This window comes from Ipomoea triloba, chromosome 4, assembly GCF_003576645.1.
Source record: "Ipomoea triloba cultivar NCNSP0323 chromosome 4, ASM357664v1".
Taxonomy (NCBI): Eukaryota; Viridiplantae; Streptophyta; class Magnoliopsida; order Solanales; family Convolvulaceae; genus Ipomoea; species Ipomoea triloba.
The window spans coordinates 16,760,542-16,785,169 of NC_044919.1; the positions used below are offsets into that span (position 1 = coordinate 16,760,542).

The 24,628-nt window shown below is 34.0% G+C and overlaps 1 protein-coding gene and 1 long non-coding RNA gene across 2 annotated transcripts; one reads left to right on the forward strand and one right to left on the reverse strand.

Annotated features, from left to right (window-relative positions):
• The first annotated feature begins 5,324 nt into the window (after nt 1-5,324).
• LOC116015566 lies at nt 5,325-8,479 on the forward strand. The gene is made up of 2 exons (XR_004097649.1): nt 5,325-5,434; nt 7,384-8,479. It is a non-coding gene; the product is annotated as an uncharacterized LOC116015566 (long non-coding RNA).
• Nucleotides 8,480-9,918: 1,439 nt separating this feature from the next.
• LOC116017211 (vacuole membrane protein KMS1-like) lies at nt 9,919-15,636 on the reverse strand. The gene is made up of 7 exons (XM_031257748.1): nt 15,496-15,636; nt 14,710-14,994; nt 13,752-14,039; nt 13,505-13,656; nt 11,608-11,724; nt 10,460-10,642; nt 9,919-10,369 (listed from the first exon to the last, which is right to left on the reverse strand). The coding sequence occupies exons 1-7, from the start codon at nt 15,542-15,544 to the stop codon at nt 10,205-10,207; spliced, it is 1,239 nt and encodes a 412-aa protein (XP_031113608.1). The 5' UTR covers nt 15,545-15,636; the 3' UTR covers nt 9,919-10,204.
• Nucleotides 15,637-24,628: the final 8,992 nt, after the last annotated feature.

The following is a 24,628-nucleotide window of genomic DNA, read 5'->3' on the forward strand; positions in this document are numbered from 1 at the left end:
ATGACCATAATTTTTATTTTTATTTTTTTTAATACTACTAACTCTATTACAATGCAGTATCTGTTCATAACTGACAACCTGTTAAAGCGCAAGAGTCAGTATTGACTCCACTGAGGCTCGAACCCACCACCTCCCGTATAAAGGGAAGGGTTTGATGTCACTGGACTACAAGGTCCTTGGCGAGATGACCATAATTTGATACTTTCTAAAGTGCATACAATTTTGGCAAAAGAAAATTGTGTTTAAGTGATAATAACTTTTTGTTTATTAGTTATTAATATTTCATCTTATTTTGTATTAAAAAAATTATTTATTAATTAAATACGAATGTATATTACCACATCAAATGGTTATGAATTTTGGTAAAATTTTTGTCTTTGTAGCTTGATTTATGTAAAGAATCATTTTTCTTTGAGAATAAAAGAGAACTAACGAGTGATTCTAGCATTATTCATGTGAACTAAAAGAAAAGATAAATAAAGGAAAATTACACTTTTCGTCCCTAAATTATAGGAAAATTGTAGAATTTGTCCTAGAGCGTTAACCATGCTCACTTTTCGTCCCTAAGTCATCATTGACGTTGCACTTTTCGTCTTTTCGTGCTCACTTTTCAATGAACGAAAAGTGCAATGTCAATAATAACTTAGGGATGAATTTTACAATTATCCTATAACTTAGAGACGAAAAGTGCAATTTTACCGAAAAATAAGTATTAAGGGCTTGTTTGGTTATCAGCGGTTAGAAGTTAGCGGTAGCGGATTGTGTTAGCGGTTATCAAATAGCAGATTGTATTAGCGGGTTTGACCAGCAAAATGTATTAGCGGTTTGTAAAAAGATGTTTGGTAAAATTAGCTGTTTAGATTAGCGGTTAACATGTAAAATGACTAAAAGGGTATACATAATATATATATATATATATATATATATATATATATATATATATATATATATATATATATATATAACAATAATAATAATAATAATAATAATAATAATAATAATGTTTAATTTTTTCTTTTTAAAAACAAGAGGGAAACATTAAAGCAAACATTACAAAGAAATTAAAGCAAACATTTTAAAAATTAAACAATTAAGAAAAAAAAAACAAAGAATAAGGGAGCCATCCACTTCTCCCAAAAACAAAAAGAATGGATGTAATGTATGATTTTTAAATTTAAGAATTAAATAAAAGAGGGGAAAAATAGTTATTAAATTTAATTATAGGAATGCAAAGTTGCATTTTTGAAAATAGCTAAATCAGTCATATGAAAAAAAAGAGAAATAAGAGCAAAAATTGGAATTTAGAAAATAAAAGGAGAAAAGCTAATGCTAAACGCTGCTCCTAGCATCGTTTCAATTTTGGCTGTTTAGATAGCGATTCGCTAAGTAAAAAGCCATTAACCAAATGTTTTCTTTAGCGGTTTGACAAAGTCAAACCGCTAAAAAATAGCGGATAAGCTGATAACCAAACATGGCCTATGGAAAACTTTCTTTGTTTACCTTCTATTTAAATACAAAGCAATATATAAGAAAACTTGTATAGTACTGATTGACATTGATATTCAATATAATATTGTGTACCTGATATTATATATAACGTAGTATTAGTATCTTAAAATTATTTTATAATTGCAATTGCAATAACTTTAAATAATTGTTTTGTGAATGAGACAAGGATGCCATAAGCTATGGGGGAAAAATCTGAATTACAAGAATCGTGATTGTGTACTCTATTAGTCTATTAAAGTTCAGTGTAATTAACCACAAATTGAAATTGTCAATCCAAATTAAAAAATTGTCAAGTAGACAACTGATGCAAAATATAATATAATATAATACTGAAATATAATATAATATATATTTTGAACCGAGTATAATATAATAATAATATAAATCATTCAATGGATTGGGAAGATAAAGATAAGCCAAGGTGGTGGTATCTATGAAGTGGACGTAGGCCACATCTAATATTGACAATAAAGGAAACATTTTTCAACACCCAAACCTAACTTGTGTCTTTTGTTGTTTTTCCTTGTTTCCCTTTTTTTTTTTTTTTTTCAGACCTATTCCCTTTGTCGCACTTTGTTTATTTATTAAGAAAAGTGATAAGTATATTTAACCAAAATATTATCGCTACATATTTTAATTTTATTAAAAGAATAAAATAAAGGGGATAAAAATCTTATCTCATTTTTTTTCTAAATTAATTAAAATATATAATGTTAAAAAGTGTTTATAAAAGTAAAAAGGAATATATATAATATATAATATATATATATATATATATATATATATATATAATATATATATATATATATATATATATACACACACACACACACGAAGATGTGGGCTGGTATTACTCCTTTATTATTGTAGACATTTTCAAGACTATTCAAACCCTAGACTTGAAATTCGTTTGGGGGATTTCAAGTAAATGTGTTATTAATCTATAAACAATATACCACTTGATAAAGTAAGGTAGCTTTAGTTAGTTTCTAGGCGAAGGATGTCATAGATTATGAGTAAATATTTGAGATTGAATCCTAGCAACTACAGTATGGGAGTTACACCCAATATGATAGACTACTTGTAAGAACCCGACATTAATCATCTTATTTAATAGATCGCTGATCATTACAATTTACTAATACGTCTGAAGGTGAGTATTTAAAAAATTTCACAGTGAGAAAAAAAGAATGGGCCCACCGCTTTTCTCTCTCTATTAGTGACAAAAACATAGTTCCCACAACCACAGTGGGCTTAAAACCCCAGTTCCCACAACCTACAAAGGGCCCCACCCATGAAGCAGTGTAGCTTGTAGTGTTGGATGTTCTCTCTCTATATATATCTCTTTTATTTATGGCTTATCACCTCACACAGTCTACAACTCTGCTGCTTCATGTGAAGCTTGCTATGCTCATATCAGTTTGAACAAAATGATTGTTCTTTGGGTGGTAACAATTCATTTTGGGATGAGATACATTTATCACCACTAAGGGATACTGACTGTCTTTTAAGTAGAGATTTTTATGAAGGCGGAAATAATTCCAGTACTCAACAACAATGTAATGAAACTATTGGTAAAGTTCTAATATTTGTTTGGAATTTTTGGTTGTAATAAGTAATAGTTATTTGAATAAGTTGTTTGCAAATGCAGGTGTTTTACCTACAAATGAGGTTGATGTATTTGATAGCGTTGATTTATTTGTGGAGGAAAATAATAAACCTGCAAAGATAGATGTATCAAATTTAAAATGAACAATAGTGAATACATATATATCATGAATATATATCTATAGTTGTATTCATAATATATATATATATATATATATATATATATATATATATATATATATATATATATATATATATAACAATAATAATAATAATAATAATAATAATAATAATAATGTTTAATTTTTTCTTTTTAAAAACAAGAGGGAAACATTAAAGCAAACATTACAAAGAAATTAAAGCAAACATTTTTAAAAATTAAACAATTAAGAAAAAAAAAACAAAGAATAAGGGGAGCCATCCACTTCTCCCAAAAACAAAAAGAATGGATGTAATGTATGATTTTTAAATTTAAGAATTAAATAAAAGAGGGGAAAAATAGTTATTAAATTTAATTATAGGAATGCAAAGTTGCATTTTTGAAAATAGCTAAATCAGTCATATGAAAAAAAAGAGAAATAAGAGCAAAATTGGAATTTAGAAAATAAAAGGAGAAAAGCTAATGCTAAACGCTGCTCCTAGCATCGTTTCAATTTTGGCTGTTTAGATAGCGATTCGCTAAGTAAAAAGCCATTAACCAAATGTTTTCTTTAGCGGTTTGACAAAGTCAAACCGCTAAAAAATAGCGGATAAGCTGATAACCAAACATGGCCTATGGAAAACTTTCTTTGTTTACCTTCTATTTAAATACAAAGCAATATATAAGAAAACTTGTATAGTACTGATTGACATTGATATTCAATATAATATTGTGTACCTGATATTATATATAACGTAGTATTAGTATCTTAAAATTATTTTATAATTGCAATTGCAATAACTTTAAATAATTGTTTTGTGAATGAGACAAGGATGCCATAAGCTATGGGGGAAAAATCTGAATTACAAGAATCGTGATTGTGTACTCTATTAGTCTATTAAAGTTCAGTGTAATTAACCACAAATTGAAATTGTCAATCCAAATTAAAAAATTGTCAAGTAGACAACTGATGCAAAATATAATATAATATAATACTGAAATATAATATAATATATATTTTTTGAACCTGAGTATAATATAATATAATATAAATCATTCAATGGATTGGGAAAGATAAAGATAAGCCAAGGTGGGTGGTATCTATGAAGTGGACGTAGGCCACATCTAATATATTGACAATAAAGGAAACATTTTTCAACACCCAAACCTAACTTGTGTCTTTTGTTTTGTTTTTCCTTGTTTCCCTTTTTTTTTTTTTTTTTTCAGACCTATTCCCTTGTCGCACTTTGTTTATTTATTAAGAAAAGTGATAAGTATATTTTAACCAAAAATATTATCGCTACATATTTTAATTTTATTAAAAGAATAAAATAAAGGGGATAAAAATCTTATCTCATTTTTTTTCTAAATTAATTAAAATATATAATGTTAAAAAGTGTTTATAAAAAAGTAAAAAGGAATATATATATATATATATATATATATATATATATATATATATATATATATATATATATATATATATATATATATACACACACACACACAGAAGATGTGGGCTGGTATTACTCCTTTATTATTGTAGACATTTTCAAGACTATTCAAACCCTAGACTTGAAATTCGTTTGGGGGGATTTCAAGTAAATGTGTTTTATTAATCTATAAACAATATACCACTTGATAAAGTAAGGTAGCTTTAGTTAGTTTCTAGGCGAAGGATGTCATAGATTATGAGTAAATATTTGAGATTGAATCCTAGCAACTACAGTATGGGAGTTACACCCAATATGATAGACTACTTGTAAGAACCCGACATTAATCATCTTATTTAATAGATCGCTGAATCATTACAATTTACTAATACGTCTGAAGGTGAGTATTTAAAAAATTTCACAGTGAGAAAAAAAGAATGGGCCCACCGCTTTTCTCTCTCTATTAGTGACAAAAACATAGTTCCCACAACCAACAGTGGGCTTAAAACCCCAGTTCCCACAACCTACAAAGGGCCCCACCCATGAAGCAGTGTAGCTTTGTAGTGTTGGATGTTCTCTCTCTATATATATCTCTTTTATTTATGGCTTATCACCTCACACAGTCTACAACTCTGCTGCTTCATGTGAAGCTTGCTATGGTGAGATTGTGACAATGATATCACTCATTAGCACTAAAGCTAGGGAGGCAATTCAAATCAAGAGATCCAACACATGTAGCCCTCATGTATGTATACCAGAAATTTTTATATAATACTCCCTCCGTTCTATTTTATTTTATGTGTAACGAGGCTTAACTGAAGTTATTTTTAATTCAATTTTTATAATATTAAGTTTATTATTAATATACAAAATTTATATATTTAGAAACTATATTAAAATTACTATTAACCACAAAAAAAAATCAAATTTAAAAAATAAGTAAAAAATAATAAAGAAAATAAACAAAGAAGAAAGAGTTGGTTTGACGAATGAATAATAAGTATGACGGATAAAATGAGACAGTATTTGGCAAGTACCATACTTTCAAAATAAAAATTTTTCTTAAATTTATTTGGCAAGTATATTTTAGAGAATAATAGTAATGATATATGACAAAATTCTTTAAACTAAAATAGAAAATATTATTGGAATACTTTTAAAATAGAGTTAATTCCATTTTTGATCCTAGATTTATAGGTGTCATTCCACTTTTAGTCCTATTTTATCAAAACATCCACATTTGGTCCTAGTATTATTATGGCATGACCATTTTTGGTCATCCGTCAACAAAATTGTTGAAATGTCGTTAAATACAAAGGCATTTCAGTCTTCAATTACAGATTTTTTCAAAAAAATAAACATAAAAATATAGCGGGAATAACTTACTTTGTATAAAAATGATTGAAAAACCATTGTATTTAACGACATTTCAACAATTTTGTTGACGGAGGACCAAAAATGGTCATGCCACAATAATACTAGGACCAAATGTGGATGTTTTGATAAAAGAGGACTAAAAGTGGAATGTCACTTATAAATCTAGGACCAAAAATGGAATTAACTCTTTAAAATATCGTATAATATGTATTAATTTGATGTAATAAAAAGAAAAAAAAAGAGTTCCGCAAAATTAATAATCAATAAACACATTAGAATTAAAAAGTACTCCCTCGGTCTCATTTTACTTGTCCTATTTACTATTAATTGGTCAAACCAACTCTTTCTTCATTGCTTATTTTCTTTAATAATGAGTATTATTTTTAAATTTAATTTTTTGTGTTGAATAGTACTTTTAATGTAATTTCTAAATATATAAATTTTATATATTAATGTTAAATTTAATATTATTAAAAATTAAATTAAAAATAATTTCAATCAAGCCTCCTTAAACGAATTGAACCAGACAACCAAAATGGGACGGAGGTAGTAAATTTTTATGCATGGAGTACAATTGAAAAGCATTTTAGAATTGCACCAGATACGGCAAGAAGTAGTATATTCATAATGCCGAATATAATCAAGAAAGCATGTATTTTGCCCGTATTGACTTAGCTTAGTGGTTTAACAGACAGTATTTGTCAGAAGAGATCAAGGTTCAAAACTTAGCAATAACAGTGTAAATATTATGTTAAAGTGAAAGATCCCTTGTACACACCGATATTTAACATTATCTGCTGATGAACAATTGTGTATAGGGTAGGCAATTATTGTTGCCTACACAACAATTATAATATTATATATATATGCCCCATAACAAAGCAACAATAATTGCGATGGCACATCGATCCAATAAGGAATTGAACCTAGAAGACAAGTTGTCCCAGGACAGGCATTACAACATGGCAACATCATCACTAAAAGATTACATAAAAAAATCAGGCAGAAAAGAGAAATTCAGATTTAACATTAAGCCATTAATTAATTAATATGATGAGCTACACATCATCACATCATACATCTTCCAATACATACATATATTTATGTTGAAAAGAAAACTTCTATTTCAGCCCTCCTAAAAGAGAAGAAAAACCAGCCTTCACTATCCTAACCCCAAAAATACAGAAGAAAGATTCAAACTTCACATTCTTCTTGCTCCTTTCTTAGCTACACTCCTACTCATTCAAAACAATGATAATTTTTTCTCAGGTCAATTTTTTGTTTTTGTTTTTTTTTTTTCCGGCAAAAACGAATCAGTTCTAGCTTGGACTACCACTTCTCTTTAGCCTTTTCTTCCAATTCAGTTGAGTAGCCTCAGCAGCATCTGTAAATTTTGCCTGGTAGCCTCAAGAAGACTCTGAAATTAAATATAGCATGGCTTTGTGCCATGGATGATCCATATATCAATTCCGGGAGTTTTTAATGCTTGCTGTTGTGGCTTCTTCTCGCTCTGGTTTCTATTACATACTGCTTGTAGAAGTAGATACAACACCCATAGTAGCTGGAGGAGTTAGAAGGATGGATCTGAATCACTCAACTTTGACTATATACATTAATTGCTGGACGAGATCAGAGCCTCGGCTTTCAGCAGTTGATGGGCTATATATCTTCACTGCCCAACTCACTTTCAATATGGAGTGCTTGGGGTGGGGGTATATGTTGATTTTCTGGTTGTTGCTGGGGCTTATCGAGATGGCTCTTTGAGGCAGGAAAGTTATGCAAATTCTCATCGACAGCTAGCATTTCCTGAAGGTCGTTTTCACTGGTTCGGTCAAAACTCAGCCTACATCCGCTCTTCTCCGGATTGCACTAAACCCCTTAGTGCAGATGAGCAATTGTGCCTAGATCACAAAGCTAAGCAAGACCATATTCCTCGAGGTTTTTCACAAGCAACACTTGTTACTCCGCCCCTTTCTACTAATAATTCTAATAGAGAAAAGATTGTTTGAACACAAGATTGTTCATAATCTCCAATTATAAGACTCGGCGTAGGACTTCTAGTTGAATGTTGTAGTCTTTTGAGCTTGATCTTGTAAGGTAGCGTTAGCTCTCTCTTCACTGGTCTAACTTGATGAGTCAATCCACCTACACGTCTTGCTTTTACTGTTATATTGGGAGTAACTCCACGTATTGCTTGACGTAAAACGGATAGTGGATTTGTTTCTGTTTTTTGTTGAATCTTTTTCACGGCTCGATAGATAATTTGATAAGCCAATGATTTTTTTCCGTGTTTCAGAATACGGTTAACCAACATGTACCTGTAGTAGCATTCAAGTAATGTCCTTTGATTTCACCTGTTTCAGCCTGTGCTTTATAAAGTGCTTCGGCACAAAATAAGAAACGGTCTCTCCAACGCATAAATAGTTGTGAGTTTACGTTCTCATCATCTTTGGTAAAATCAAGTCCACCGCGAAGACATTCATAAACCGCTCTACCGTAGTTTTTAGCAGATAACAATTTTTTCGTATCGGGGGAGTAGCTGCTGATCTACCCCATGGCTGGATAGATAAATGTTTGGATTTTTGCAATTATTTTTTAACAGGGGTTGCTGAATATCAAAAACTTATTATACAGAATCCCATTTTTTTAGAACAAGTTGAAGGTATAGGCACTATTAGGGCAGAAGAAGCACTCAATTGGGGTTTATCCGAACCAATGCTACGAGCTTCGGGAATCGAATGGGATCTTCGTAAAATCGATCAGTCTGGATGGAAACATTTTTCCTTCTTTGAGTGTAATTCAAGATTATTGTTGAAGTGTTACGATGCCAGACGATTCCTCAAGAAGCTACTGCAAGTCCATTAAGAGCAAATTTCTTTATAATCTTGTCTTGATTGTTGAAGTCTTGTGTGCTTTTCTCTACCCTTTTTGAATTTTCAAACTCAAATGTTAATTGTGATTGTTATCTATGTTGCTATGGATATAATATTGAAACTATATATGCTCTGATATTCTTGTAAAAAGTTGTGTATCTCCAAAATTGTTCAAGAAAATATTTCGATTGCTTATTTTTGTGCCTTTTTTGAGTACATATATATTTTTGTGCCTTAGAATGTACACCTTTGCGCCTTAAGTCCTTTTTTTTTTTTTTGTTTTTGTTTTGTTTTTTGTTTTTTGTTTTTTTTTTTTTTTTTGTTTTTGTTTTGTTTTTTTTTTTTTTTTTGTTTTTGTTTTGTTTTTTTTTTTTTTTTTGTTTTTGTTTTGTTTTTTTTTTTTTTTTTGTTTTTGTTTTGTTTTTTTTTTTTTTTTTGTTTTTGTTTTGTTTTTTTTTTTTTTTTTGTTTTTGTTTTGTTTTTTTTTTTTTTTTTGTTTTTGTTTTGTTTTTTTTTTTTTTTTTGTTTTTGTTTTGTTTTTTTTTTTTTTTTTGTTTTTGTTTTGTTTTTTTTTTTTTTTTTGTTTTTGTTTTGTTTTTTTTTTTTTTTTTGTTTTTGTTTTGTTTTTTTTTTTTTTTTTGTTTTTGTTTTGTTTTTTTTTTTTTTTTTGTTTTTGTTTTGTTTTTTTTTTTTTTTTTGTTTTTGTTTTGTTTTTTTTTTTTTTTTTGTTTTTGTTTTGTTTTTTTTTTTTTTTTTGTTTTTGTTTTGTTTTTTTTTTTTTTTTTGTTTTTGTTTTGTTTTTTGTTTTTTGTTTTTTTTTTTGTTTTGAAGTATAATTAAAAAAAAATCAGTAGATCTGGACAAAATTAATGGTTGAGATTTATATGTATTCTTCACCAGGAAACTCCTTTGCACTTGACCCTGGACACACACATATAAATCATTCGGTTTTTAATTGAACTGAACTGAAACCATTAGGTTTATAAAATATAGAACCGATCAATTTTTATAATAAACCAAAACCAAGTCGTTCGGCTAGGTTTCAGCTCGGCTCGAATAACCCGAACCAAAACGCCCACCCTAACTACAATAACGAACAACTATTAAAAATAAATTAAACTTTTAAAACAAAAATGTAATACCCTAATATCAATAAGCTACTCAAAGTAACTTTTTCATTTTCAGTTTATTGCCATGAAAAAAAAATTGTTTACCAAACACACTAATATTATTTGACCAGTCCAAGAAGCTAGTATCCATCAAATTTATCCAAGCAACTTCAGCTTCAAAGCAGCCAATTCCTTCTCTTGCTGTTTTCTGAGATGGCGTTGTGCAGTTGCATTCAAAATCTTAGCCAAAAAGTTGAATATCATGATGCATACAACAGCATTCCATGCAGAAGCAAGGGAGTAGTACTCCCAATGGCTCCCCTGTCAATATAATGCAAAACAAACTAAGAATATGCATATATGCATGATATTATAATGGATAATATAATTAGCTAGACATATATAAGCAACCTTAACATTATTTGAAGACGCATGAAGTTTGGTTGTCATGTAACGGTCCTTCATGGAATGAAGCTTGGCTACGAGTTTTGATAGGATGGAATCAACTCCAGGTACAGAGCTACGGACCCACATCAACTCATTTTCACTCCATTCCAGCAGCTGATTATTGCACACTAATATAACAAAAACTGTCTGCAAATAATCAGATCTCCAGATCAGATGATATATAAAACCACTGAAATTATCGAAATTTGGATAACTAACTAGTATTAGGTCTTCGATAATAATTAACAATTACTCCCAAGTCTCTAATTCCTTGTCACATTTACTTTTTACACTATTTTTAATGTAACTAAACAAATTTACTAACTTCCTAATTTTGCCTTTTAAAAGTATGATGAATCGCCAAAGGCCTTGTGGTCAAGTGGCATAGCTGTGGACAATACTACATTATAACAACGTTATGCCTGGAATCGAGTAGGATTGAACTCGACCAACTTGGCCGACACCCAACAAAGTATGTGAGTATGTGTCATTTGTACAAAGTACAATTGTACTTATCTCATTAATTGTCTAGAAATTTTAAAAAGTGGGATACATTAAAGAAATGTAGAATAATAGTTATGTTCAAGAGTTATTTACCGATTTGGTCCCTCGACTATTGGGATTTCACCAAAGTGGTCCTCGACAATTTTTCTTGCCCAATTAAGTCATCGACTTTGAAAAAATTAACCAATTTGGTCCTCCGATTATTTTGGTATTAAACAGCCGTTAAATCGGAACCAAATTAGTAATTTTGCTATAGTCAACGACTATTTCAGTAATTAATTTTGACTGAAATGGTCCCTTGACTATAGTGAAAATTACCAATTTGGTCCTGATTTAACGGATATCAGATGGTAAAATAAACGAAGGATCAAATTGGTTATTTTTTCGAAGTCGAGGACTTAATTGGACAAGAAAAATTGTCGAGGATCAAAGTTGTGAAATCCCAATAGTTGAAGGACTAAATCGGTAATTAACTCTTATGTTCAATATTGAAAAGAGGACACTATTTTGGGACAAATTAAAAAGGAAAGTAAGACAAATAAAATGGGATGGAGAGAGTATTTAAATGTAGTAAGGAAAAGAAATTGAAGCAGAAACTCATACTTTACCTGCATATAAGTTTTAATGATACCCTTTCCAACCAAAGTAGCAATAAAGAACTTCCAGAAAGGAATGCCAAATTGTCCACACATTACACCAGCCATGTCAAATAGCGGATTAGGCACCTAATATAAATTAATCAACACCAAAAATAATAAGCTTAATTAAGACACGAAGTAGCTTAGCTTGAAGATAACTACAAACAATTAACACCACCAGTCCACCACATTCTTAACCCACCTATACTAATATATGAAATACAGATATGAAAAAAACCCAAGTCAGGAAAAATGAAATGAAAATCTTCCTCAGCTCAGCTCCTTGTATATTCTTTCTCTTTTCTCATTCAGATTTTAAAAATGGAAAAAATTGCATTTTTAGTGTGATGAGGCTAAGGATTTTGGGATCAAATCAATCAGTGAAATGGGCGAAGAAAAAGGGAATTTGGCCAGTAAAACCTAGAAGATGAGGCCAAGATGCATGGAAATTTTTTGGTTCACATAGCTCTGTGTGGACCATATATAAAAATTACATATTTTTTGAAATCAGTAAAAAAATATTTTTTTAATATAATAAAAATATATTATTTGTGTACTGAAGGTACATTATACAATATAATAAACTTTGAGTATTCAAATAATGTACTTTTTTTGTATATAAGGTAAACTTTTAATATATTAAAAATACATTATTTATATATTGAATGTATATCATGTAATAGTATACAAAATAATTTACTTTCAATATTTAAATAATGTACTTTATATATACAAATAAATAAATAATGTACTTTTTATTTGTAGTCTGATCCATGCAATAACAACTTCCCAAGATGCATGGGAATCTTAAGGAGTATTCCTAATATGTCGTCTAAGATAAGAAGGGTGTAGAAGGAATATGAATTAGATTCTTGTCTGGAATCTTGCATGTACTTACCTTAGCTTGTCCGAATAGGACAAAGCTTGCATAAATCTATTCCTATAAATAGAACTCGATCTTGTTCTATCAGTCATATTATTTCTCCCCTATAGCTATAATATCTTCCTACAAGTTGTGCATAATAATTTGCTATTCAACCCCTATAATTGGAAATCCGAGCTCCATCATAGTCTAGGTTATAGGGAACTTTACAAATTGGTCCCTTGATAATTAGCACAAGCCAATGTTTACGTCAAATTAGTGATTTTGGTGAATCTGCTTATCGAGCCTTACTTTAATTTCAGTCTATTGCATGTAAAAATATATCCTCTTTCATCATCTCATGGCCACTCTCTCTAGTATCCTCTTGTTGGACGGAGACCGATAAAGGCCAAGTCTAACACCAGGTGACTGGGAATTGTTGAGTGGAGGCCAGTAAAAGGTCAAGTTTAACACCCGGCATTTCGAAAATGTATGATGGTATAAGGAAATAATGTTACGCTTTCGCTACTAGCTATAACTTTTGACGTGAGTGGTAAGCGTTTGATTTTAATAAGTAATGTCCGAGCCATGCCATAGGTTTGAGTCTCAATAACATTTAAGATTGGTTGGTGTTAGGAGGGGGATTGCTGGACGGAGGCCAGTAAAGGACCAAGCCCTGCACCAGGTGACTGGGAAATTGTTGGCCGGAGGTCAGTAAAGGGCCAAGTCCTGCACCAGGTGGTTGGGAAATTGTTAGATCGTAGTTGGTAAAGGGCCAAATCCAGCACCTAGTGACTAGGGAATTGTTGGGCCGAGTCCGGTAAAGGACGTCCAACATCTCGCGTCACGAAAACATGTGAGGGTATAAGGAAATAAAGTTGTTCCTTTGCAACTAGCTATAGCACTTTTGCCGTAAGTGGTAAGCACTTGATAGTAACATCTCTAATCAACACGTACCATGAACAAAGATGAAAATAAAAATATATAGAGTTGAGAATCACTAACTGTAGCCAGGATTAGGATTGTGAGCAGGTTCATATTTTGTGCATGTGAAAGAAACCAGTGCTTGATTTTGTTTATACGAGTAACTAGAAATCCAGCATCTTCTTCAGTGGAGGACATTTCCAAATCTTCAACTTCAATGCCTGAATTGCTTGCTGCAAAAGATAAGTGATATAATATCAAGTGAAAGAAAGTCTTAAGTAGTTTTGATAATAATCCATTTGTACTGTGTACATAGTTACATACTAACCTGCTCTTGAAACAAAATATGAAGGAATCTCTCCCAGGGTTGTCCCAATTCCCCGCAAAATGGATTCTAATTGCACCTGCTGTAATATACTGGTGAGTGGAACCGAATGATAATATAATGGAGGCCCAAACTCTGAACAATTCTTGCTCATCCATGAAGGGCTTCTGTTAAACTGCATTGTATCATATGGAGCAGTTTTTAAGTCGACTCGCCCACACTTCATTGCTTTTATAGTGAACATAGCAATGTGAGGACCTAAATACAGAACAAATGTGTGCAAACCTGACCCTGCACACAAGCCCAAAATCATATCAGACAGAGAATTGAAGCATACCAAGCCAGTAGGAGATTCGCCTAAAGCCACCAATTGTTGGACTTGACCTTTACTAGTCTCTGCCCAACAATTCCCCTCTCAGCACCTGTCCGTTTTAATTGCACTTTACCGGCTCCCGCCAAAAATTACTTCTTAGGATAAGGGCTTACCACTACGCCAAAAGTTATCTCATAACAAAAGCGCAACTTTATTTCTTTATATACCGAGAGGCAGAGTGCGACTTGGCCCTTCATCGGCCTCCGCCTAACAATTCCTTAACCACCAAATGTTGGACTTGGCAACTTTATTTCTTTATATACCAAGAGGCAGAGTGCTGGACTTGGCTCTTCATCGGCCTCCGCCTAACAATTCCTTAACCACCAATTGTTGGACTTGGCTCCTACTTGATAGGATCAAGTGCTTACCACTAGGCCAAAATCTATAGCTCATAAAGCGCAACTTTATTTCTTTATATACCAAAGGTAGGGTGTTGGACTTGACCATTCATCGGCCTCCACCTAATAATCTCCTAATCACCAATTGAGGACTTAATCCTTTACTTGCCTCAGTCCAACAACAATCCATCTCCGATCCCCAAAATGAAGCAAGAAATTAAAGAAAAGGAAACTATATATTTAGCCTTACCAAATCCAATAGATGATGCAACACCAAGGGCCACCCACCATAATCCAAATTGAGCATACTCAAACACTTGTGCTAAATAATGCTGCATAAGTGTAAGCCTGCATACAGCAAACACAGCTATTCCACTCAAAAGTGTAAGCCATACAGCATGAGCATGTGACAAAACATATGTGAACCACTGCCTCAGGTACTGTAGTACAACCAAAATGAAAAACTTCACTGTTTTCCAGGGCTGTGTCACAACACTCAAGTTTTGCAATTCCTGTTGATGCTTTGATTCGAGACCTGCAAACAACAAACATCAATTATATCTATATCGATGAAACACAAGTTTGGAGAAATAATTGATGTACCATTTTTCATTATAGTCCTTTGGTAAATAATCAGCCTATCAACCAATTTTGACTTATTTGACCACTATTAATTGTTTGGTTAATAAGCTTTTTGTAACTCTAAAATACTAAAATTCAAAAGTCTACTCAAAGTAGCCTTTTCAATTAGCTTTTTAAGAAAAAAATTATACCAAACAGCTATCAGCTAACAACTAATCTATCAAACAACTTTTTACAATCAGCTAATGTTATTAACAAATCATACTTTCTAACCCAAACAGCCAACCCAATCAACCAACAGCCATTTACCAAACACGCCTATATCTTTACTCTAAGTTTCCACAAATAATTCACCCAACAATTAAACATCCAAAAATGTGGTTACCCTGTAACATCTAATATTTGCATTGCAATAGAAACAACAAATTAAAGATACCAAAGAGAAGAAACATGCTTGCAATTAACAAATTATACGAAGAAACAGCGTTTTCCTTCGAAGCCATTTGTTTTCCTTTTCTTCTCTACGTGCTCTCCGCTGTCATCTCATTGTGCCTCTCTTGGTGCGGAGTATACGATGAGTCTAGGACTGGGGAAGTGGGATTACAGAGAGCGATGAAATTGATGAATGAAAGAAGCGCTTTTCCTAAGCGATTTAAGCTTTGAGTTAGGTGTCATGGAAAGGAAACAAATATTTAAAATATTGATTGATGAATGGAGTTGTTAGTACCATCTCTAACGCAGTAACACGCCACCTGAAAGAGTGAAGAAATTGGAAAAATGGTGTATTTGAGTAAAATTCTAGTTACTTTTAGTAAGAGTAAATTAGATTGAAGAAGGCAGAGTTACATTGCAAGATAAGGGATTAAAAAGATGAAAATGTATTGATTGTAAAAGTAGTTGCCGAGTGGATAGAGTAATCTAACCGGAGAGCAATGTGTGTAAAAGTTGGTCTCCTAATATGTCAGTGGATGCTATTTATACTAAGAGCATCCACACCAATTGTTTTTTGTGGGGTCCAATATGAGGTGGAGGATAGAGAAGAAAGAAAGAGAATGTATTTTAAACTCCTGCAAGATAATGTTTTTTGTGGGCCTCAGGAGAGAAACAACGGAGGAACTTTTTCTTATTTTTTCCAATTTTTGTGGGCCCCGCTGTTGGAGGATATACCTACAGTAGTAATAGTGAGGGTATTAGTGACATTACATGTAGTTAGCTTCTCTGTGTAGTGTATAAAAGGGCCATAAGCCTTCACTGTTAAGGGAGAGTTATATATTCATTCTGTAAGCTTCAGTTCTCATTAATCAATACAACATAGTTCCATTCCATCTTCTTCTATGTACTGCTTTGTACATTCCAACATGGTATCAGAGCTCGTCGGTGAGGGAGTTATACCGTCGCAGCTTCCGGCACCGGCAAGTCACGCTGAGCTGCGCCGCATTCGTCTCCGGCGAGAGATTCGCAAAGGATCTTCACTCCGTAGAGGAGTAAGTTCACCTTTCAATCCGAGCGCAGTGCTCATCCAATCAAGCATAGACGGCAGTTCACGGAGCAGATCCGTGGAGATTTCGAGCAAAGTGCTCGTTAATCCTCAGTTTGCCGTCTTCAATCGTACTCCATGGAGCAGATCCGTGAAGGGATCGAGCGCAAAGCTCATTAATCCCCTATTTGATTCAGTTTGTATTCAGAGTTTGAGCAAAGTGCTCATCAGTTCTCTGTTTACAATTTTCACCCGGAGCAGATCCGGGAAAAGCTCGAGCGCAAAGCTCGTAGTCGTTGTATCGTCGCCGCAGTGGCGAACGAGGAAGAAGAAGGAGTTTCTAACTCTGATTCGTGACTTTGTTTCTGAAAAATCGCAATGAGAGCGAAGAATCTCGAATCTGAGGAACCGAATTGGAGAGCTTCGATCTGTGATTGAGGCCGCAACTGCGAACATCGAAGAAGCATGTGCAGAGTATGCTGAGATCATTAACACTGGTAATCAGTATATCTTTAATACTCAATCCAAATATTCATCTGAGACAGTAGAGGATACCTTTGTTGAATAATCAACGGAGGCTGCTGAGTCCAGTGATTGTAAAACTTTTGCAAACTTATTTGAAGAGTTTTTTGATAAACTAACGGATATGGCTGTGTTGTTTCCTGTGAGTAAAACTGGTAATGCAAAAGCCAAGGAAGGTGATGATGTTAATGTGAAAGTGAAAAAGAAAGAGACGACTACTATGATTAGGTCTGGTCTCTTCTTTGGTAAGTCATTAGAAGTTTATACAAGCCGGCCTAAAGAGGAACCTGAAGTCACTGAAGAGTTCAGTGATGCAGAGTGGAGTGATCTCATAGAATCTCAGCTAGAGGAGCTCATACTGAGCAATTTGGATGCAATTTTCAAGAGTGCAATCAAGAAAATAGTGGCTTGTACTTATAGCGAAGAGATTGCAAATAAGGATGTTCTGAGGTCTGGTTTGTGCTATAGGCATAAGGACATTGTGTCAAATTCAGTGGATAATACTTTGGCATTTCTTAGGAATGGCTAAGAGTTTGATATACATGTGGAGCGTTATTTTAATAACTTGCAGTAGATGGAAAAGTATGTTTTGGCTGAATTAGTTTGTCTTCTGCGAGAAGTTAGGCCGGTCTTTAGTACTGGTGAGGTAATGTGGTGCTTGTTAATATGTGACATGAATGTGTCCCAAGCTTGTGCAATGGACAATGATTTTTTGAGTAATTCGGTTTTGAATGGGGTGTTTCTTCCTCTTGATATTTCTGTGTCAAATCCATTTACTGAAATTCCTACTGACATGCTTCTCTTTAAAATCTGCATTCCTTTTGCCATTGAGCATTTTAAATTGCTAACAACAATCAAGTCTCTCTTTCGATATTGGTTTACTATTGTGGGTTGGTCTCTTGGCTTAACTGAGTTCTTACTGCCTAGACCTGAGGATAATAGTGGGCAAGAGAATGGAAATGGTGACCAAAAGGCAGGCATAACAGGGTGCATGGGCAGTTAGGTGGACAAGATCGTGCATTTGTGGGACTTGCTCCTGATGATTTGAACAGAATTAGACATGCCACAAGAATTAATGGCAATTCTGTTGATGAGGTGTATGTCAAAACAATTTGGATGACAGTATTGATGATGACAAGCTCAAGGAGTTGTTCACTGAATTTGGTGCATTCTGATTTCATCCGGACATCAAATGAGGTTTCGGATTTGTATGATGACATGAGAAAAGAAAAACTTGTTATAGAACTTGATGCCCTTCATTTTGCAGCAGTGTATCGGCATGTCAGGTGCCTGATTTTGTTCCCAGAAGTGAACGTTCTCATTCAAAGAGTAAAGTGTGTAAATGAATGTGCAGATGATAACACTGATTTTTTGGATTTGTTTGAGGGCATGCTAACATGGCACTCTCATTCAGTCTTCTCAAGGCCAGAGTCCTCCCTTACACTCTCTTTCTCTGTTTCATTCTAAGCTGGACATACAAAGCATTGCATGCTCCAACTTATGGGGGGTGTTAAAGGATATAGATATACCTACAGTAGTAATAGTGAGGGTATTAGTGACATTACATGTAGGTAGCTTCTCTGTGTAGTGTATAAAAGGGCCATAAGCCTTCACTGTTAAGAGAGAGTTCATATATTCATTCTGTAAGCTTCAGTTCTCATTAATCAATACAACATAGTTCCATTCCATCTTCCTCTACGTACTGCTTTGTACATTCCGACACCCGTGCACATACAGCGCTCAGTTGGGCGCGTGCACTACAGGCGCATTAGGCACTATCTTTATTTATTTATTTATTTATTTTTGCGTCAGAGAACAACTTTTTCTTTTCTTCTTCTTCTTCTTCTCTCTCCCTCCTCCCTCTCCTACTTGGCTTCTTAAATATTGTGCAAAAAAAACAATTGGTATGGATGCTCTAAGCATCTAGGCTAGTGCTATGGTTATTTGTAACACGAGGCTCTAAGGTGGCATGCTCCGATTGGAAGAGAAAAGTAGTATATAGGCATCATGGCAAGCTATCCTATCAACTAGGTAGACAGGTTAGCGTATTGAGCCTAGTTCATGGTATAGTACGTAAGTGACCGTAACCATAGGTTAATCCTCATGACCACCTCTAGTTGGTCTCGTAGTTTGATATAGTTGATCTTTTGGGCTATAGTTGTTTGAGGCGCAGCTTGAGGGGTAACTTGAGGTAAAGGAATACCCAAAGGTGGAACTTCATCAACTGGTACATCTCGAGTACCTTGAACCAGCCTATTAACTAGACGACCTCTTGATTGCCTTGCTTGCCCTCCTCTTCCTCCCACCTGAGGATCCTCTACGACCTCTATCCATGGATTGCCTAACTTGCTGAAAGAACAAACAATCAAATATGACAAAACCAATACTAATAAAAACTATTCAGTACATCAAATACCTAAGGTTTACAAATGACCCCATCACGTTCCAGATTAGAACACAAATTTCTTTACAAGCTTAAATATTTTCATTTATTTTTTATTAGGAATCAATCTATACTTAGGTAGACAATCAAATTCAAACCTGGCTCTGATACCAAATCTATCATGCCCCGAAAACATAGCGTAACCCGACCATATTACTACGACAATTATAATCGTTATAATACAAGGCCTGCTAAACAAATATATCATCTACAAAATAAACCAAAAGACTACTTTGTCTTGAAGTTCCTTCTCCTAACGATAACTTAATTAGAAGTAATAAATGCACAGTTAAGCATTGAAACGTAGTCTATATTTACAACATAGAGTCTAAGATCATAGTACAAACACTAATATTTCACAAAAAGACCAAAACGAGGTCTACCATATCCCAAAACACTAGGCTAATATCGTAGAGTCTGACTTCACCTTCAACCCCAAAATGTGACTTTCCTTTTCTTAACATTGATCAACAAACTAATTTGAAAACATGAAACGCGCGAGTGAGCTCAATAGATTAGTACATCTGTTAGCACTTCTCTACCAAATTAAATATAGAGATAATAAAGAGAGCCACTAATAAATAATGAAACATATGATTTAAAACAAAATAAATAAAAGCTTTAGTATTCTAATACAACTATATCGCATTCGATTATTAATTCAAAAGTTTCTTTCGAAGTCATGAGTCATAGATGCTTGAATAACAATGATATATATATATATATATATATATATAGAAGGGTTCAGGTGCGGTTATATCTTCCCGTGCGGTTGTGCGGAACTCACCTTAAGCATTAAAACGATTCACCTTAAATACACAAACCACGCACCTAAAGTTTTTAAATGGTGCACCTTCAGTTGAGAACACAATGCGCACCATAAGTACAAAAATCACGCACTTTAAGTACACAAGCCACACAACTTAAGAACACAAACCACACACCTAAGGTTTTAAAATGACGCATCTTAAGTTACAACAACTCACGCACCTTAAGCATATACATATCACGCACCTTAAAAAGGAAAGTAACTCACCTTAAAAAGGAAAACAACGCACCTTAAGCTTTAGATTCACTCACCTTAAGTTTCAACACTCATGCACCTTAAGCATACAAATCACACACCTTAAGAAGAAAATTACGCACCTAAAGCTACCACACAACTGCATGGGAAACACCCCACTGCACGGGAACTGAATTCATATATATATATATATAGAATTCTGTTCAAATGTGACTGTGCCTTCCCGTGCGGTCGGTGGGGTTCACACCACTATGTATACAAATATACACCACTCAATGTTAGAAAATGCACCACAATGGAAATACACAAAAACACCAAAAAACACACCACACACTCAAAATAATGCATCATAACTTCCCTACCCCTAATGGTGCATTTCCTAACACTGTGTGGTGTATATTTGCATACCTAGCGTTGTGTTTTTTGGTGATGCATACCTAATGGTGCATATTTGTGTGGTGTATTTTCTAACATTGAGTGGTGTACATTTGTATACATAGTGGTGCGGCCGCACTGACCGCACGTTAAGGCGCTGCCACACTTGATCATATAAATATATATATATATATATATATACACATACATACACACACACACACACACACACACACACATAATACATAAAAAAAACACATGTATAACAACTAGTACTCGAACTTATACTCAATCTTGTACTCTTTCTTTTTTTTTTTTTTGGTGGGAGAAAGAGACCTTAGGGGTCCCGAAGATTAGTGCCGCCTACTATAGGAAGCACCTCGTACATCCTGAGCAAGAAGAAAATTCAGACCTTCAGGAGGATGTTCCAAAATTGTCGTACCCCAATTAGAGTCTTGTCCAAGGTTTGCAAGAAAGTCTGCACATTGATTTCCTTCTCGGAGAACATGTATTATCTTGCACTCTTGAAACTGTCGAGTCAACGGTTTGCAGTCAGAAATAATCACGGAATCATGGGGGCCTATATCAGAACCCGAACCAAGGACTTTCACTAAGGCTTCAGAGTCAGATTCAGCGATAACATGACCGAACCCATGATTTTTTACAAGAACAAGGCCTTCACGAAAGCCCCATAATTTCGCCAGAAAGCTATTAGTATGCCCAATCTTGTACTCTTTCTGGTGTTACTTTCTTTCACCATTCTTTCTGGTGTTACTCAATTCTATACTCAATCTTGTAATCTTGTACTTAACCTATACTCAATCTTTTACTCTTTCTGGTGCTTTAGGAAAACCACACACCTAAAGCTTTAGACCGATGCACTTAAGTTTTCACAATTGACACACCTTAAGCACAGAAACCACGCACCTTAAGAAGGAAAATCACGCACCTTAAGCACAAAACTTACGCACCTTAAGTTCTCAACTGCATACGTGACGCACTTTTAGCACAGAAACCATGCACCTTAAGCACAAGTCCTACACACAAACCCTACTCTCCTTAAGTTTGACACATATGGAAAATGACCAAATTGCCACCACATTTTTTTAAATCAATGGTTCCCCTCTCACCGCATAACTGCACTTGAAAAGATCAACCGCACGTGTGTGTATATATATATATATATATATATATATTATGATTTACAATCAAATGAGAAAACACCTTCCCGTGAGACGGTGAGACACAACGTGAATGCACACAGTTTACTACGCGGATGCACACAGCCTAGAGTGTGTGCACTTAGCCCAACATGAGTGCACACAGTTTAGAGTGTGTGCATTTATAAAGTAGACTGTGTGCACTCACGTTGTGTCTCACCGTCTCACGGGAAGGTGTTGTCTCACATGAAGTCAACCCTATATATATATATAATACATACCCATCTCACCATTTTACCTTGAGAGCTATTATACTACTCATGGTACGGGTCAAGATCAATTAAAGAAATTATACTAGTCAAAGGTAGCGAAGCTACCAACTAAAATCAAGGGAACTGTTAGGAATAAAATTGTAATAGTTTTGATGAGCCAAATTGTATTTTTAGAAATCCCCTATTTTATTTTTAGAGTGTAGCTAGTTGACCCGGAAGTCAAGTTCATGACATTAGATTGGTTCGAATTATTGTGTTATAGAGTCCATTATGTCATGAGACTTGTAAATCATTTGCTTCCACTATACATATGAGTATGTGTGATCCAATAGACAAGAGCCAGATTGTCTATGCTAGAAGGCACGAGTTCAAATCCCATGAAGAACATTTTGGCTCTTGAAGACCAAGGAGTGGAGCTAGTTTGTCACGGCTAAAACTCCAAAGAGGAAGTCAATATTTTAATCAAGGGAGGAGCTTGTGGAGACTACACCATACGCTACACAATGCAACGAAGGAACAAATATACTACCTATTGGTTTAATGTTTGAATCCCATTAGCAACATTTTAGTCTACTTAGACTAAACTTCGGAGCTACTTGATACGACGAAGCTTTTTGGAGCAAGACTTGGTCAATGGAGTAACTTGTGGAGCTAGTCAAGGTTAACATAGAGGAACTTTGGCAAAGCTTTTGAGCGCGTGATCAACACTACCTCTATACACGCGTGAAGAGCTAAGTAGAACATGTTATGGAGCAACATTTGAGTGGAACTTATACTTAGCCATATTTTCAAGTTCCATATACATTTTGAAGGTCCAGAACGTGAAGCCATGAACCAGATAAATTTGAAGATGGTGATTTCATGAAGGTCATTGTTTGTACTTAGGCAAGAATCACCCAAAAAATATTTTTGAAAGATCAACTTGCCAAAGATCAAATCAAGAATGCAACAAAGGCAAAAATATCAAGCTCTGAAGGATACAAAGTCCATAATATCAAGCTGTGAAGGCAACAAAGTCAAAAATTGGAGACTACAAGTTTCAAGGATCAATCAAGCCGAATTAGAAGACTTTGTGAGCAATTTGCAAAGGTAATTTTTCAAAAATTACCAGCAGGCATTAAATGTTGCAGATCAAATTGGAGATCTTATCAGATCAAATTGGCAAAGTTATCAGATCAATGGTATGGTCATTAAATGAAGAGGTATGACCATCAAATCAAATTGGCATGACCAATCAGATCAAGTGAACGTTTAAAATTTGAATGTTCACAACGGGCAAATAATTCTTTGAATTATAAAAAGCCCAAGAAGACTTGAAGACATGAGATAGAGGTATTACGGTTGCATCGGACTTACAATGAGAAATTCAAAGTGCTGAGATATTGAGCTATACACGAGAGATTCAAGTCTTAGAAAAGAAATCTTTATTTCTTACAATAACATCTCTACTGAGTGTAGAAAGGAGTGTAGCTGTGTGCGAGACACTCGGGAGAACTAAGTGTAGCTTTGTGCGAGACACTTGGTTGGAGCGCAGCTTTGTGCGAGGCACTTGAGAGCTTAGCTTTGTGCGAGAAGCTCCTGGTGGAGTGTAGCTTTGTGCGAGACACTCGGGAAGTGCTTGTGTAGCACTGATATTTCACTATTTGTATCTGGGTGAACGAGATAGTGGAAGGATTACACCACCTCTGAACCACTATAAATCTTTGTCTCTCTTTACATTACAGCACTTTACATACTTTGCATATTTGACTCACTAACCCATTTCATACTGCATTGATTTATCCATCTGGGTTTGTGTGTTCCCACGTTCGCATGTGCTTCAAACTTTGCATACATATTCTTTGAGCTATTTAAAGGCACTCCAACGTGTTGCATGCGAGTTATCTCTTCAGTTCTACGTAACTTTTATTTATAGCACTTTACCGTACGATATTCCGTTGTGCATTTCAAGTTGAATTTATTCACTTGAAATTACTTTTTTTTGAAGTGTTATAAAGTTTTTAATAGTTAGAAAAGTCTATTTATATATATATATATATATAAAGGTATTAATCGTACACCACCAATACGATTAATACCTTTATATACATATATATACACACACACACACACACATGCGCGCGCGCGCACATACCATGATCAACATAAGTGTAGGTCTTGCTGAGTAATCCTTTCGTTAATCCTTGACCGATCCTTTACTCCTTCTGACCATCCGATTCTAGTTCCGGTGAGCTTTGAGCTTGGGGGATTAAGCTCCTTTAAAGGGGTAGAGTGTGATACCCCGGATTTAATTCAAGCCTTAAACCCCGTAATT

Coding starts and splice junctions, on each gene's coding strand:
- LOC116017211 (XM_031257748.1), bottom strand. CDS start 15,544: ATGGCTTCGAAGGAAAACGCTGTTTCTTCGTATAATTTGTTAATTGCA. Junction 14,040..14,709: donor TGCATCATCTATTGGATTTG/GTAAGGCTAAAT, acceptor GCTTGTGTGCAG/GGTCAGGTTTGCACACATTT. Junction 10,643..11,607: donor TCATTAAAACTTATATGCAG/GTAAAGTATGAG, acceptor GATTATTTGCAG/ACAGTTTTTGTTATATTAGT.